This window comes from Haliaeetus albicilla, chromosome 10, assembly GCF_947461875.1.
Source record: "Haliaeetus albicilla chromosome 10, bHalAlb1.1, whole genome shotgun sequence".
In the NCBI taxonomy this organism is placed as follows: Eukaryota; Metazoa; Chordata; class Aves; order Accipitriformes; family Accipitridae; genus Haliaeetus; species Haliaeetus albicilla.
Window position 1 is genome coordinate 20,564,723 of NC_091492.1, and position 16,382 is coordinate 20,581,104.

Below are 16,382 nucleotides of genomic sequence, written 5' to 3' on the forward strand. Positions count from 1 at the left end.
CTGTCTGTGCTGTTTGCATGCACTCTGTGGACACAGCAGCTTGGCCACTAAATTCTTTTAAGGCTTCCTGTTTCAGACACACAAATACCAATGGCGCATCTGTGTGGTAAACCCATTCTTATATTTTGCACAAACAGCGACAAAACCAGTATTTGAATAGATTTGACCCAGATTAGGTCTTGATAAGGCTCATGCTGGCAGCATAAAGAGAGCTAAAATATCTGCGCTTCCTGCAAGCAATTCCCAAAGTACTGGCAAAGTAAGTACCTGGCCTGTAGGAGGGGACAACTGCATTGTATCAAGTAAGCATTAAGGTTGCTCCATCCAGCTTTCAGAAGCTGGGAAGCATGCAGTATCTCCTACAGAACTTTAATTTGGTCTTATGAAATGTTGCCAGAACAAAGGCTGAAATCCAGAGATGCAAGGAGCAGGGTTCCCAATTGCCTTAAGTTTCCATGAAGTTTATAACACCGCAATCTAATGAAGACAGGCTTCCTTTTTAGCTGCATGCCTTATCTGGTACAGTACGGCCAGCCCTTCCTCCCAGGTGAGTGCGTCCTTACACACATGGATTACCTACTGCAGCACTACAGATAAGCCTGTCTGGAACAACACAGATGCTACTGTAAATGGAAGGAAAAGGTACAACAAATTTCATCCAGACTAGTTCAACTGTGTATTGTATAAATGGTTTACCTCATCAGCTGCACCACACTGCCATGTCCTGTGTGACAGATAGTTTACCATTAGCCCAGCCAAGCTCGACTGGTCCCATACATCCACTAATACAGTAAGGTTGCTCAAAGTAAACTAAAAAGAGGCATAAAAGCAGAGTCCTGGTGTGTGGTACAACAGATCAGTTTTCCAGTTCCTTCTTTCTTTTGTTTTCCTTCTGCAGGAAGTGGAAGAGTTCAGCTTTATTACCCAGTTAGCAGGCTTGACAGACCACCTACCAGTAGCAATGCGTCTCATGGTATCTACAGGAGAAGATGACCCTTAAAACTGACCAGCTTTGAGAGATTAGGAGGGAAACGTTAACGATACTAAGAAAATATCAGAGGATAAGAACGAACTATTCTGGTGCCATGTTAGGAAAGACGACTAGACCTGACCCGGGCTAATCCCAGAATGTACCAACAATGACGGATATAAAAAGGGAAGAAATGGAAGGGGTTGTGGCCAAAAGCCACATCACAAGTTGCTCAGGCAACAGGGCAGGCCTGTACTACAATGCTTTCACTGTGGACCGAACGGAGCCAAGATGGAAGTCCTAATTCCTTCTGAACCAGTGCCATTCTTACTAAAACATGTTTTTATACTAATATATAGCACAATTTAGTTTGTAATTAGTCTGTGAGTTAGTGCTGCTCAATGGTTTTTTGCATCATTTCTTTGTATAACTAAGAAGCTAAAGCTTTTTTCTTTTTTTAGCCTGTTAAAAGTTGTAGTAGCGTGCTTGCATCAGTAGCATGCGCCCGCACTGCATGCCACTCTGAGATAAAATAGTAAGATACCATGGGGAATATCAGAATGGAAGTGAGTTCAAAAATCAGATACCAGCCAAAGCAAGGCATTCTGGGACTGGCAAACCCTTCTGTCATTACAGATAGGCCTTCAAACAAACAGACAAAAACTCTATTAAATTTGCAGACCAATACTTTCCTATCTGATTTAAGGATACTTAAAAGATCTGGAATTAAGACTTTAAGAACGCAGTTCTACCCTTATTCCAACTGTGTTCCCACTGAAATCATGAAGTGTTTTGTCTGAATAATGACTCCAGAATTGGGCCTTTAGCTTTCTAAGCGCAACTTATTCCCTTAAGAAGAAATATAATTCCCCTGTAATGTCTTTTCTTTCCTTCCCATACATGGGGCAGTTCTGAATTACAGTATGGGATGATATGTATGTTACAGTAGAGTGAATAGATTCCTGTAGTACCATTGGTAACACCAGAGCCAACATTCTGCCTTAGCTAGAAAGAGTAAGTGGGAAATAGCTTGTAAAATGCATGCTAGATATAGAGTTAAAATAAATGTAAGTGACATTTTGGGGGAAAAAGTGTAGAACAGCGTATGATTGATAAGGCAGGATAACCTAACAATTTTCTAAAGGAATCAGTATGCTTAAACGGAAAGCGTAGCATGGCTAGCTAGAGAGCAGAGAATAGAACTGTGACTCTCAGCCTTAGGTAACTAGGAGCAGAGGGTTTGTTTATATCTGTGAGACACAATTCTCCATTTGTTATGCACTCACAGACTTTAATAGGGGTCCTGCCATCTAATTTGTATGTTCTTTCAACCACAGCTCTTTAATGTGGGGCTCCCCTCTGCCATCTTATCCCTGTAACCTGACCTACGTAGCCTCTGTAACCTTAACAAAAATAATGAAAAGCTGAGAATCAGGTCCATAATGAGACTTGGCATTTTTTTTTAGGGATTTAAATTCAGAAGGGTTTGTGTTGCTGGGAGAACAATGAGACTCCTTGTGTTTTAACTGTTTCTTCTGCCTACTTCCTGTTCAATTTCAGTGTTATTTCCTCTTGCATTACAAATTCCCTGCATTAAAAAGAGAAGAGTTAATCTAATACACTTACTCCATTAAGTAAACTCTTTTAGTTACACTGGTCACAAACTCCTGAAGATGCTTTTGTTTTAGTTTAGTTTACACCTGCTAGGAATCAGCTTGAGCTAAATCAGAATAGATTTAAATTGGAAATCCAGTCTGCGCAGCGTCTGGTACTGGCTCAATTAGCTACAGTAAACAGTGGAACTTTTACTTAGATCAGCCTGATTTTGCAAGTAGAGAAACTCTTACTAGCCATGAAAGTACTGGACTAACAGTATTGGCTAATTCCAAGTAGGTAGTAGGTCACTGCTCACACTTTCCCACTGCACCTGGCCTTGACAGGTTTTATGCCTCATTTTCCAGTCCTGGCATCCCTTCAGCAGAGACTGCCTCTTAAAAGTGTTCTGTGCCAAACCATGGGGTAGTCTGCAAGTGTAACCCATGGGGACTCAAAAATGGAACCAGACTCAATTCCCCTTTTTGATAAAATTAGGAATTCAAGTTTACAGCATCAGAGACTTTAGTGTACTATCCCAGTGCACCACCAGTTTCCCACTTTGTATGTTTCTCTTTATACAGAGGGTGCACGTATGTGCAATGTGTTTTTCTGGTTTCTTATCTCTCCACCCATTTCAGAAAAACTTGTACCTGAAACAATGCTTTTAATCCTATTTTCTACCTTGCTTGTATTTTATTAACCTTTTTAAAAAAAAGCAAACAGTATCAGTAGCAACTTGTATGCTGTCCAGCAGCTAATTTCTCAGTAGTAAGATTAAACATAAGGTACAGTATTTTTAATAGCTTTCCTAACAATGTAAATTACAATTTGATATCAACTTCACTAAGTATCAGTTGCGGGAGCTGAATTTGACACTGTGTGGGATATAATCATAAAACTACTGCCAAACAATGTTACATTATTTACAGTAAAACTGATGTGGTCTAAATTACTTTAAAATTAGTTCTGTGGCTTTGTGCTAACTAAAAACCAGGCACTTTTGTCAACTTTGAGATACACTGAGAAATATTTTTTCAAATTTGAAGTAAACTGTTTTAGATTTCGATGTTCTTAGTTTCTCAGTGACCAAGAAACTGATAGTTGTAAAATGTTCTCTCTAAACAATACACTCACATTTAATCAGTCTAGGTAGTTCTTACTAATTTACTGTCTTAAGGATCTAACTTTGCAAGAGTGATGCTGGGAGGTACAGCATTGTGGCACCACTGTACAGATGTTCCTTGCTTTTCTGCGTTGATCCTGTGCCTTCTGATGCCTTGGTATGCTTGCAGAACTGGGAGAGGGTGTGTACCAGTAAACTGTAACAAACAGGCTTTCCTTTCCAGAAGAGTAACATCCTGGAGAAGAACGAGTTTTGTCTACACCACTACTACCACAGTTCATATACTATCTCACAGAGAATCATTCAGACAATGCCTGTACCAGCAGGATATCAGTCATTACAAGCCTTAGAGAGATACTATGTAATAGAATATTTGCATTTAAAAAAAAGGGGGGAAGGGGGAAGCAGGGGAGGGAGAACATGCCCAGGAAATCAAACCCTGGATAGCTTTTTCAGATCTCAGTTCCACATTGCTTAAGGATAGCATGACCCAATTTATTAGTAGGAGGTTATTTATAAGAAATTTGAGTTAAGCTTACTCTACTATGCTTACCCCACTTTGTACAGGAATTTCAGGTATCTTCAAGAAGTGGGTGATAACACTATGCTTGGTTTAATAACTGCCACTGAACAGGGATACTGTAGATGAAGCATCATCTGTTTTTATAAAAGCTAGATAACATCTTCTGTTTCTCATGTCCACTTTGCATTTTACAACAGCACTTCTAGAACAAGTGAACAAAAGACACAAATAAGGACAGCCAAAAACTAAGAACTTCCAGAAGTTTCAAGGATGTTGGGTCCTTACAAAGTTGGTATCTTTAGATCACTTCAAAAACACAAACTACAGAACATAGTCTCTCAGGCATATTCAGATCCAGTTCATCTGTGCACTGTTTCTCTGAGGGATGCTTTACACCACAGCTCAGCCACTGAGGACCAGGGTAGTAGCACCTAGTGTATAGCTTTGTGCTATGTGAAAAAGCATTTACTATAACTAATTCAAGTGGTGGCCAGCTCGTTTTATCCCATCACAAACTGGATGCTTAATAGAAACTGTCCAAAGCAACCAAACATGAACTGTACCACAGACTGGCTCCAAGAGAAGCCTGCAGCCTGCTGAGGTGTAGCCTGCTGTAGGGAAACCCTTGAGAAAGCCATCTGGTATAACAAGTTTACCTATCTTGTGCTAGTATTACAACAATGTTTTGTCCCAGAAGCACTCTCAGCTAGCCTGGCTAGACCCTCAGTCCTACTTGTTGGGTAAGACAGTAAGATTTAAGGAACTTACAATTGAAATAAAGATTGTGTTTTTTTAAAATGGCCTTTGTTTGGTGGTCCAGATTAAGCCAATCTGACTGTCCCCAGCTTGGTCTCTGAGCTACCCTGGGACCACACAGCAGCACATCGGTGTCAGCACATATCATCAGCTCAAAAATGAAGCATTTTTACCTCCTCCTGCCACTATAGGATGAGAACAGAAATACAATTCAAGCACTTTGAAAAACTCCCAGTTTTATCACCATTACAATGAGGGTCAAATTGTTACTGAAAGTCTCATTTTTCCATGCCGTCTTGTTTTAAATATAATCTTGATGCTTTTAAAAACTTGTATTATTGCTGAAGTTTAGAAATCCTATAATAAGAATAACCTTTTTTATTTCAATGATTTTTCGGTATTGTATCCTTCTGGAACCTAATGTTTTTATATGGTAAGCACACACCTTCTGACATTTTGTTATAAATGTATTAAAAAAATAAAAATTTAAATATTTTCATTGGTTTCTTTGCCTGCAAGAAAACCACAATCTCAGACCTGATAAAAACAAGGTATTTTGAACAACAGGGAGGGGTTTTTGTCTTTTATTGGTGCTGAAAGGAATAACTGGTTGATGCAAACAAGATAATAAAATTTCAAGGCTCAAATGATTCTGTGCAGTCCACTTTTTCTAGTTTTGTAATGTGGAGTCTGATGGCACTAACAGAAATCTGACTCTAAGGTGCAGTCTGGTGGGTGGCTCAAGTACAGTCTTACTGTGCTGCGCCTGTTCTAGTGAATCTGCAGAAAATAAAGGGTGAAAGAAAGGAGTGCTTTTAACTCACCCTCCACCTTGGCCTCTACTGCTCAAACATCCCCTGCACAGACACACCCCCGCTCAGTTTTCAAGGCATGCAACCTTCAGGCAAACATTCACAGTGCCTGCTGCAGGCTGCAAACCTGAACACCGCCTCTTGCACCAAGCCCATGCTTTAATTACAAGGATATGCATTCTACTAGCATTCAATGTAAGACCACTTCACAAGAATGATTTCTTATTATGCACTTGTGCATCTTGACATCTCAACAGTTACCTAGTCCCTGAACTAGTGGAGAGCAGGGTTTTACCTTTATACTGTCAGTCAAAGATAATTAAAAAAGAAAACACCCCCCCTGCCCAGCACATACATCCTTAAGAGATCCAGTGATTTAACAAAACAATGTCAAGTGAAAAGAACCCATTTTACTGGCTCAGTCTTTCTGAAGAGGCCACAAAGTCCTTTATAAAAGCCAGTAGGGAACCCCACCTTGAAGAATTTATTTTTTCCGCAAGCAGAAAGGAAGAAATCAGTGCAATGCAAGTGATGAAGGAAGAGTACAGTGCACAAGTTTCTTGTCATTAGCTCAGGAAGGAACCACTCCATCTTGTCAGACAGGATGTTAGACATGGATCTCTGCAGCTTTCTCCATCACTGCACAGGTGATTTTTGTCTGCATTCTGATGCTACCACAGCATTATACTTTGACAGACTTCATTTTCCACTGGTGGATTCCTAGTATGTTCCTCTCCTGCAATCTCTGATCTATTTTTCCATTGTTACAGTTTGCATTATTATGTAAGCAGCTCATGAGTGGGTTCCCCTCTATGAAGTGCTATAGAGCCACAAGGTAAAACACAATAATTTCTTGGACAGTTTGCATCTTCCAGACATCTAACCAAGAAGAACAAGTACAGAAAATTGTAACTTTTTCCTGCTCCCTCTGCCCCAGGAGTTGTAGTGTAGTTTATTATGAACTCATGCCCACAGCTGCCTGTCAGTCAGCACTATAACTGCAATGCCATCTGCCTCTTTGGCTATTGTACAGATTCTCTTGGCAAAGCACCTATTAAAACACAAACCTCCCTCTCCCACCAAAATTCCTGTTCAGAATGCTGCTGAAACTGTTACTCTTCTCTCCCTTTTCTTTGACTATTTAATACTTTGACATAACCAATTCTCCTTGTTGCAGCAAATTCAAGTTGCTCACCTACATTTTCATGGCCTTTCAGAAGACATGCTCTTACCCTCTAGTGTTGTTTTTGACTACTCCAGATTTCCCATCTACCACTCCTCAAATCTGTAAGCCCTTCGTATTTTCTTCCATACTTTCCCTGACATTTAAGGAAGGCTCCAAGCAGCCATTTGTGACATCAGTGAGTGGGGCTTGCTAGAAAGACTGGCAGCTAAACAGCAATCCTCTTTCTCATCTTTTACATAATAGCAGATTTAACAACTGCTCCTTACAACCATTAGATGTGAACGGGAAGAAATGTGCATTAATTGCTGGTAAGATTAGAAGAAAAAGAGAGGAGGAAAAAAAAAAAGTATCTGAGAATTGTTACACATTGGGTCTGTGTACCCAAAAAGATCACGGAATCTCCATCAACATTTAGTCTGGGAAACATCTCGTTTCCCTCCTCCCCTGAACCCCCCAAAACCCCTTTATAGGTCTGATGAACATTTCATACTACTGCAAATCATACGAGCTGCTGAGGTTGTGCTCAGCCCTACAACATGCCGCAGTGCCCATGCCAATACCATTGCCTTTCACACTGATAGAGGCCTTTGCAACCTGTGAACCCAATCCACCTGCCTTCACTGTTTGTTATGTCCTCTCGCCCTCCTCCCGTCTGACTCACAGACTCTTTGGGGCAGAACACCATGTCATTGTCCTCCTGTCTTTTTTACAGCACCCAGCACTACATTGCCAAGGAAAATGGTTCCTAGGCACCAAGAACCATCTAAACAGTAAACTAATCAAAAGAGGAGATTAACCATAGTAGAAAAATGCTACAGCCTTCTTTAAAGGATGAACTGAATATAATCACATAAAATAAAGGGACATTTTCCCAATGTTCCCATTAACAAACTAGCTTTCAGCTGGCTTTTCTGTCTGTAAATTGCATAATTCCTGGAAAACAGCATCTGCTTACTCTGTTCCTCTGGAAATGTCCATAAACTGATGTTTCACCTTCCCTCACTCCCCACATAAATATCTTGTACTCACCAACACACACTTGCACAGTTTCCACCACTGTCAAACCCTCTCTTTGCTTTTTCTATGTAAACCTTTGATGTCTCCAAAGCCAAACCCGGCAGAACAACTCCAAACCACTTCAAGTGCCACAGTATGGTTGGTAAGCCAGGTGTGCCACAATAGCCTTTATCCGTATAAACACTGCAACAAAAGCCTAAAGCTTCGCAATAGTTCTCGCTGTTGTGCTATATCTGTTACAACAGGTTTTTTCCAAAGCTCTGCTAAAGCTCCTCATGTCCTGGCAGCGTGTGTCCAAAGCAACCAGAAGCCTTAAAGTCCCATTCCTATTCGCAAATGTTTTGACTCTTCCAAATCCCAGCAACGAGATCGTCAGCCTGATGAGCTCAATAGAAACCTTAATGTAATCCTGAATGCTGTACTGTCATTGGTAGACTGACTGTTGATATCTCTGACCGCTTTCCACCCTGCTAAAACGCAATTTGCCTCACAGATAGTCACATTAAACACTGTATTAGCTAATAACTGATACAAATCCTTCTGCATTAATACAAAACGGAGGATGATGGCCAAGACATTGCAATGTTAGACCAGAGAAACAGAGCTGCCTGTAGAAAGGATAGTAGCATGTTTGTAAAGCAGGGGGACACACACCCTACACATTTAAACTGTGAGCTGTGATTCCACAAATGCCTAGCACAATGACTCACCCAGAGTTCAGGATGCAACTATGGCAAGAACTCCTCTATTCCAGCTGCATCTTTCCTTACAATAAAAAACTTCTCCAGAAGTCAACTGCCACACTGTCACCAGCTTCAGCAAAGCCAAAACTATATGTTTTATATTGCTTAATAGGGACCTTCAGGATATCAAGGAACAAAAGGCAGTTGCAAGGTCCGCAAGACACCAAATGAAAAAAAATCCTAGGCCTAGCATGGTGCCAAGCACTATGCTAAATATATTTCTAATGAAAGGTGTATCACACAAGACAAACTAATTTTCAGTATGCATCCTGGTCCATTATCTCAGCCTCAAAATAAGACTGTTATGAAAGAGGTATTTAAACTCTATTTTCTGTTACTCCTTGGTTACATACACTTTCTCTTTTCCATATTTGCCGAGAAAGCTATTTATAGCCACAGCAAACTTGGACTTTTAAAAAAAACATGTCTTGTATCCCACAATAAGCACATAAGGAGGACTTCATGCTGTAGCTACTTCATTAATTATTAGATTAGTGTTCTTGGAACTCTGTGGCATTTTTGAACTAACGGTGCTTATCCTGGTGAGATTACTCTTGCCCACAGCTGACCTTGAGTGTCCTTCCACCTCGCTGCAAAAACCCTTGGCCTCACTGTTCTGCATCCGTGTGTTCCAATGTTAGAGCAAATTAGAAGCTGTAAATGTAGCATTTACTATACCCTGACAGAAAAAAACGCCGAGTGTCTGGTTAAATGCTGGGCAGTGGCTCCATACCCAGTGTAAGAAGTCCTTGTCCAGGCCTGGAGTCCCAGCAGCTGACAATTAAAAGGTTTCTGACCACAAGACCAGACAAGTTCAAAACCAGCTTCCAAATGACCACAATGGAATACAAAACAAACAAACAAAAATTCCTCTCCAAAACCCCACTGCTTTTAAAACAGTTTGATGTATTTTTAAAGACAGATTATAGGCATGAGCCCTACTACAGGAAGGGACTATACAGAGCAACCCAGAAGGTCTCACTCAGTCCTATGTTTGGTTTGAGGACAGGGGAAAAGTACTGAATTTCTTCTGCTTCTGGGTAATGCTTATTTACAAGTGCAAGCATAATTATCTGTTTGGGACCTTCAGTTTATTATTTAAAAAAAATAATTTATATTTTTATTAATGTTTTAAACATGGACAGAACTGGTGCTTACTAGCAGAAACTCTTCCAAGTATGAATAGCTCCCTGTCAAGGCTCTTATGTAAGAAGACTGACTTAAAGCAGGGCAGGGGGGAATAGAAAAAAAAGGAACGGAAGGAGGAGATACTCCATCTGCAGACACACTATAAAGATATGACAGCATCTAAAAAAGTAAGAACATTAAGAAAGATTAAACCGGCCTTAGTTATTTGGGAAACCTTCCACAGTACAAACACTGCTGACTAGTTTTGTTGGTGGGAAGGATGACTACACCTTGCCTTTAGAGATACTTTTTTATTAAATCTTATTTTAAATACTGTTATTTGATTAGCTGTTGCCCAGCCAACCCAGGGAATGCAAATACAGACTGTCTCAAAAAGAGAGTCAGAGCTCTCAGCTTTTAAGGGGAGGTAAACAATGGAGCAGTGTATCTAGTTCCCAGCTAGAGACAGAGACACAAGCGGAATATTCTCCCCGTAAGCAAAGGGATCCAGGCAGCAGCATCCAAGAAAGCAGCAGGAAGCTGGCAGTGGATATAAGGCTTGCATCGACCTGAACAGATGATCTGCTGTGAGAAAATACCTTTATTTATTCAGGCAGACTACACGGCCTAGCTGACTGGCAGCATGACAAATACAAAAATGGCAGCATTCTAAATTGGGACTCATCCTGCCATTGAGGGAGGCTTCAAAGAAAAAGAACGGGCTAAACAGCACCTAAAAGGGAATGTCATGTCCTTATTGCAAAACTCCTGTTGATACCTGATGACTGCCGCTGTAGAACACGGAACATACCGCTAACCAGACCTGCACATTAGCATATCTACAATGGATCATTAGAAGAGTTCAACTCTCCATAATGCAGCCCTGACACTAACCTGGTTTGGGAATGTGACGGTCTGACAAATTCAATGTCTCAAACATCCGCTAAAAGAGCTTTGCTGGAGAAATTGACCTCTGTAAAAATGCTGGAGTTTTGTGAACAGGACAATGTGGACAGAGGAGAGGGCCCCACGGAGGGTGGGAACGCACTTCTCCAAGGCCCCAATTCCTTATCTTAAGTGACCAGGAGAAGGAACACAATTTATGCCTTCCTGGAGGAAGAAGGCCCCATGGAAGTTGGGACTGCGCTTCTATCTTAAGTGGTCATACCAGCAGGAAAAGAGAGGCAACTCCACAATGAACACCCCCCCCCCCCGCAAAGCTCACTGACCGATTCCAGTGAACCCCAGGTCTGGGAACTGCGCATGTTGAGATCATCAACTAACACACTATAAAAGAGGAGAGAACGAATCCTCAGTGCGCGCCCTCCAGAACTGGATCTCTACGCTGGCTGGACCAACGCTGGACCCAGGACTGGTGAAACCCTTCTCTTCTTTCTTTCTCTCATTCTCTCTCTTCCTCTTCGCCTTCTCTCTTTTCCACAGTCCCTACACCTCATCCTTTGAAACATAAACCGTTGACCAAGTCTGAGACTAGGAGTGGACCTAGCCACCCCTGAGCTCCTCTTTGAGAAGGAGTCCAGAAAGCAAGGGGGTCTGCTCTGAACCTCGTGACTCAACGGGAGGGCTCTCCTTCTGATACATTTCATGTTCCTTTTTCCATTTCATTTTTCTGTACTTTCCTCCTCTTCTCAAACAGCGGCTTAATGACATGTTGCAAGGTTCATATTAACAAGTTCATGTGTACTTGGACAAAGTTAGCTAGGTTGAATAAATGTTGATTGTTGTTTGAACTCCCCTGGTGTCGTTTCACCTTAATTCAGACAAAGGAAATCCACGAACCTGAGTCGCTCCAACTTTGGGACGCGACAGGGAAGAACTGCTTATATGATCCGAGGTGCTCGTGCCCCTTTTGAAAGGGAAATGCTACTTATACCTCTACCCTGCTCTTTCATTCATATAATCTATAAACAGCAAATAAAAACTATAGCCTGGCAATGCAGGCATTGCACCCAAATACAGTAAGAGATTGGCCTTGAAGAGCTTCCTGTCTGTGACGAGCACAAAAGAAAACACACAGAAATTAAATGTTTTGTCAGTATATACTCATGAAACCCGTGCAGCGGAGTGCCCTGCTACAACAGACATAAAGCCTATTTTGTACTGAAATATGAAGACATAGTCTTTCCTAGATTTTTCTCTGCCTTCTTCCCTTTTTGGGGACTCTTTTGATGTATATTGCAGGGTATGTGCCAAGAGGACGCAAGAAAAGGTGAAAATGTAACATTTAACATGGAAGTTGACCTTATGGTTCATTTATTCTGCTGTGCAATATAGAGGGAACTGATAGTTTTTGTTGAGCGCTAGTCTACATTATGCAGAAAGAGAAGGGTGGGGCAGGAGAAATCTAAAAAAAAAAATTATTTAATGCATGAAGGAGAAGAAATGCAACTTCCCTAACAGTTTCATACAAAACAGAAACAGGTACTAAGCCATCATAATACAATATAGCAGCATAGTTTTCACCACAAGACCATAACATGTTAACATGCTGCCTCCACCAAGATCTTCATCCTACGCCTAGAGACTCAGGATTAGTGCTCTCTAATGACACACAGGCTTCACCAGATAACTTTGCTGTAATCTTACTACACTTTCACCATGCCTCATCAGTGCCTTCAGATAAAGTTTTGGTTTTATGCTTTAGTTCCAGAAGCTTAAACTTTAGGTGAAACATTTTTGTATGCAGAAACAGCTTTTGCTGAAGAGAAATGCAAGTCCCTTTCTAATTCTGGGAGACTTCCTGGCTTGCTTTTCTGTTAGCCTCTGAAACCTCTGCTTTGCTTTTGGGATAGACTGCCTAGTCAAGAGGGCACAAGGGAGGTTGGAGGAATAAAAGCGATTGCCATTGATTTTAAGCAAGAACGAGGCTTAATGAGGAGCGGTGCCAACAGGGTCACTTAAGGGACCACCACTTAAAATCTCCTAACAGAATGAAACTACCAGATTTGGAGCACAAAGACCATTTTAACCACTCAGATGAGAGCAGGCTACTGAAGACACATAGTGACAGAGATAGCTGTATATGTAGGCAGCTGAGGCTAATCAGTGTCACTTAACACAGGAGGTATGATAAAGCTGCTACGATCATTTATTTTTAAAATGGAGGAGAAAAAAAATGTTTTAAAATGAACCAGGGATGACTAGACTTTTACATAAAGAACCCTTCCCCTAAGTCTTCAGCCTTGCATGTATAGATTACGACAGAATTAACACTGAATTTAACCCAAAACTGGGCTTGGCAACTAATATTTTCCTTTTATCCCCCATTGCTCTCTCCCTTCTTCCCGCTAGGGCAAGGAAAGCTATGATATAAATGCTAGCCATAACACAAAGGTATCATAAGGGGGGCAGAATCCACAAAAACCCCTTACTCTTTGCCTTTTTGTCAGTCAGCACGGTTTGAAAAAATAGCTGTTTAGACTTAGTGTTTGTAAAGGCATATCTAGAAGAAAAAAAGTTTACAGCTAAATTAGACCTAAAAGCAACTGAACTTCAGTGTTACTAAAACAAATGAAAAAAATGAAGCCTTTCATTTTATACCTCTAAAGAAAGAGGCTATGTGTGTTCAAAACATTTTTTGCTCTTCCTAAGCTTTCCACCAAAAGGCCACAGGCCAGAGGCTCCACTCACAGGAAACAGGCTATGAGAAGTATTATGGAGAACTCTTACAACAACATCAGCTGAGGAGATAAGAGACCCTAAGCACTACTGCTGTTTTAAAACACCAGGGGCATGAACATCCAATACTAAAGCCACTGGCTTGGTCCTCATCTTACTCACTACTTGGTACAATGTCCCAGCATGCCAGGATACACACATGGCAAGCAGCAAGCAAAATTATACACTATCAATGTTCTTCTCACACCAGTTCATTACCTATGTGCGTCCTTGGTTTCCTCAGTCTGGAAGTCACACAGAAGCACCCAACACATGAACTTTTGTTTCTGAAGTCCCTCTATTACTTCTAAAACAAAGCAGGCCTCTAAGCCGGCCAAAGTTTGCTCCCTCGTGCAAACCTGTGGACTGGAAGCAGGTACTGACACAACTTATTTTATATAGGAAACAACTAGGCTCCCTGGGAGGTGCAGACCCGCCAGGACAGCAGGGCCGGCGGGTGCAGCGAGGTCAGCAACAGCCCGGTAGGAAGGGCCACCGCGGCGAGACGGGCGAGGACCCGCCCGGCGCGCCCCACGACGGCGGCCCGCGCCGCCCTGACTGGAAACCGCTCCAGAGCTTGACGCCCAGGGCCGCCCGCCGCGGCGCAAACGGCTCGCCCCCACCCCCCCGCAGGAAACACCTCCCCGGCCCGGTTTACGGCGGCCTTCCCACGGCGCAGACAAGCCGCGGCGGCGGGAAGGGCGGGGGGATATAAGGAGAACATGTCTGTCCCCTCCCCTGAGGCGGCAGGAGGCCAAAATGGCGGCCGGCCGCCCGGCCTGACGAGGGGGCTCGGCCAATCAGGAGCGGGACTCGCGCCCCGGGCGGGCTGTGGGCCGGCGCGTTCCCGAGAGAGCAGGGGCGCCGGGGGCGGCCGCTCCTGTGCCCGAGACCGGCGGCGCCCGGAGGAGGTGTCGCCAGACGCGAGGCAGCCCTGGCCGAGCGGCCGCCTGCCTGCCGCCCCCTCACCTTCCGCGTTGGGAGGCTGCAGGGGAGTCGGTTTATTGCTAGTGGGTTCTGGATGCGCTCACGGCCCTTTCCACCTGAAGCAAGGGATATGAGCGTCAGCCCTTCCTTATAAATGACTTTGCAGTCGCCTGCGAGACAACCGCATGCAAACCTACAGCACAGCCACTTCAACCCTTCCTAGAACTACTGCAGTTGAGAAGGAAGACGACATTTTCAGGTGCTGCAGTGAAGGGCGTTTGTCTCTCCCTCCCACCCCATTCACTGCCGCAGTTTGATTTATTTGCTGATTCTCAGGGTTGTGAATAATTGGTTTCTTAGGCACTCCAACACGAAGCGAGTAGTCACTTTATGGGAGTACAGATAGAGCAGGATCCATCAGCCTTGAGAAGCAGGAGTCCACCCAGCGAACCGCAGCACCCACTCTTTCTTCCAAAGCACCAGTGCGACACTTCACCCAGAGTGACGTGCAAGGCAAGAAAGAGCAGAGGCTGCAGAAAATAACATGGGCGAGGCTCCTGCTGCAGTACGTTATGGAGCTGCACTTCAGCAAAACCCAGAGGAAGAACAAGAGGTTATGTGGCCAGCCTCCTGTATGTAACTTAAGAGGTAAGATACCCTGGGACTGTGCCCGCACCACTGCGAAGAGCAGCATCAGCCCTGCAACTGCAAGGCTTTCCCTTTGCACAGAAGAAAATAATCAGCTCTCATTCTTTCATTAGTGCCTTTGTCCACAAAACAGGCATCTTTAGGGCTCTCAAATCCTAGACAGAATCCTGCTGGGGAAAAAAAAAAAGAAAAAAAAAGAAAAAAAGTGGGTAATTTCCATGACAGCCTTTCAAAACAAAAACAAAGCCCTACAGCCTTATAAATATATATATATAATCTATATATTAAAATATAATTTACACATAATATATATATTTTATATATGTGTGTTAAAAACCCCATGGTTTTAATTACTGAGGTATGCAAGGATTTGCTGCCTCTGAGCCTTTATCTGCTGTATCTCGGTCAAACCTCATAAGGCTGCATTTGAAATCACACTGCGCTAAGGAAACAAAATGATTAAAGCAGAGCAAGGGAGTCAGGGGATTAGTTTACTCTGCATGGCCTTGAGCAAGTCATTTTTAGCTCTGAGGCCCTAATCTTATAGTGAGCCTGGGGCAGATGAAACACTTCAACACCCACACAAAGCACACTTAAGTTTTTTTCTCATCTGAAAAATGGGGATGACAACACATACCTCTCTCTGAGAAGCATCTTAATCATTAACCTCCATTAAGAGCCTGGAAACGTGAAGTTTTAAAATGATTAAGTACCAAACCAAATTAACATTCTGCAATGCCATTGGAGTCAACAAGGTAGAATGACAAGACAAGCACCCATTGTATTCAGCTCACAATCGTCACTGGAAAAATCTAACACTGGGAAGCTGTAATAGTCTCTTCCCTTCCTAACAACCAGCTGTAACTACAAATAGAATACAAAAGATGAGTGACTAAATGAATTAGTCCCGAGCTGCATCCTCTATCTTGTTAAATGCAGGAAGCCTACACAGAGCAGTTTCAAAGGGACTAATGAAGGAAAAAAGCAAGCTCTGGGATCTCAGTCCTTGAATTGCCCAGCCTTCAGACAAAAGGTACCAGTTCTGCAAATAAAGCAACAAACTTGCAGCTGCCACTACTTAAAAAACACCCTTTAAAATGCAGGACTTGTCATGGTCTTAATGAAGCACAATTTCACTGTCCTAAGAGTATTACTCATTCTGTGTATTCAGCATGAGATGCTTTGTTGCCTGCCTGCTTTTTATGGTAGGTGCAGTCTGTATTAGTCTTACTAGCAGTTGTCACTTTTTATACTAGTTTTCCATTTCAGTGCATG

General features: G+C 42.5%; 1 protein-coding gene across 3 annotated transcripts in view; it reads left to right on the forward strand.

Annotated features, from left to right (window-relative positions):
* SMPD3 (sphingomyelin phosphodiesterase 3) overlaps positions 1-5,618 on the forward strand; it is a 125,303-nt gene extending 119,685 nt beyond the window's left edge. For all 3 annotated transcript variants that reach the window (XM_069793718.1, XM_069793719.1, XM_069793717.1), the window contains one exon: positions 899-5,618. In XM_069793718.1, coding sequence (XP_069649819.1) covers positions 899-1,000 — 102 coding nt within the window. In that variant the 3' untranslated portion in view covers positions 1,001-5,618. The remainder of the gene's footprint in view (positions 1-898) is intronic.
* The last annotated feature ends 10,764 nt before the right edge of the window (positions 5,619-16,382 follow it).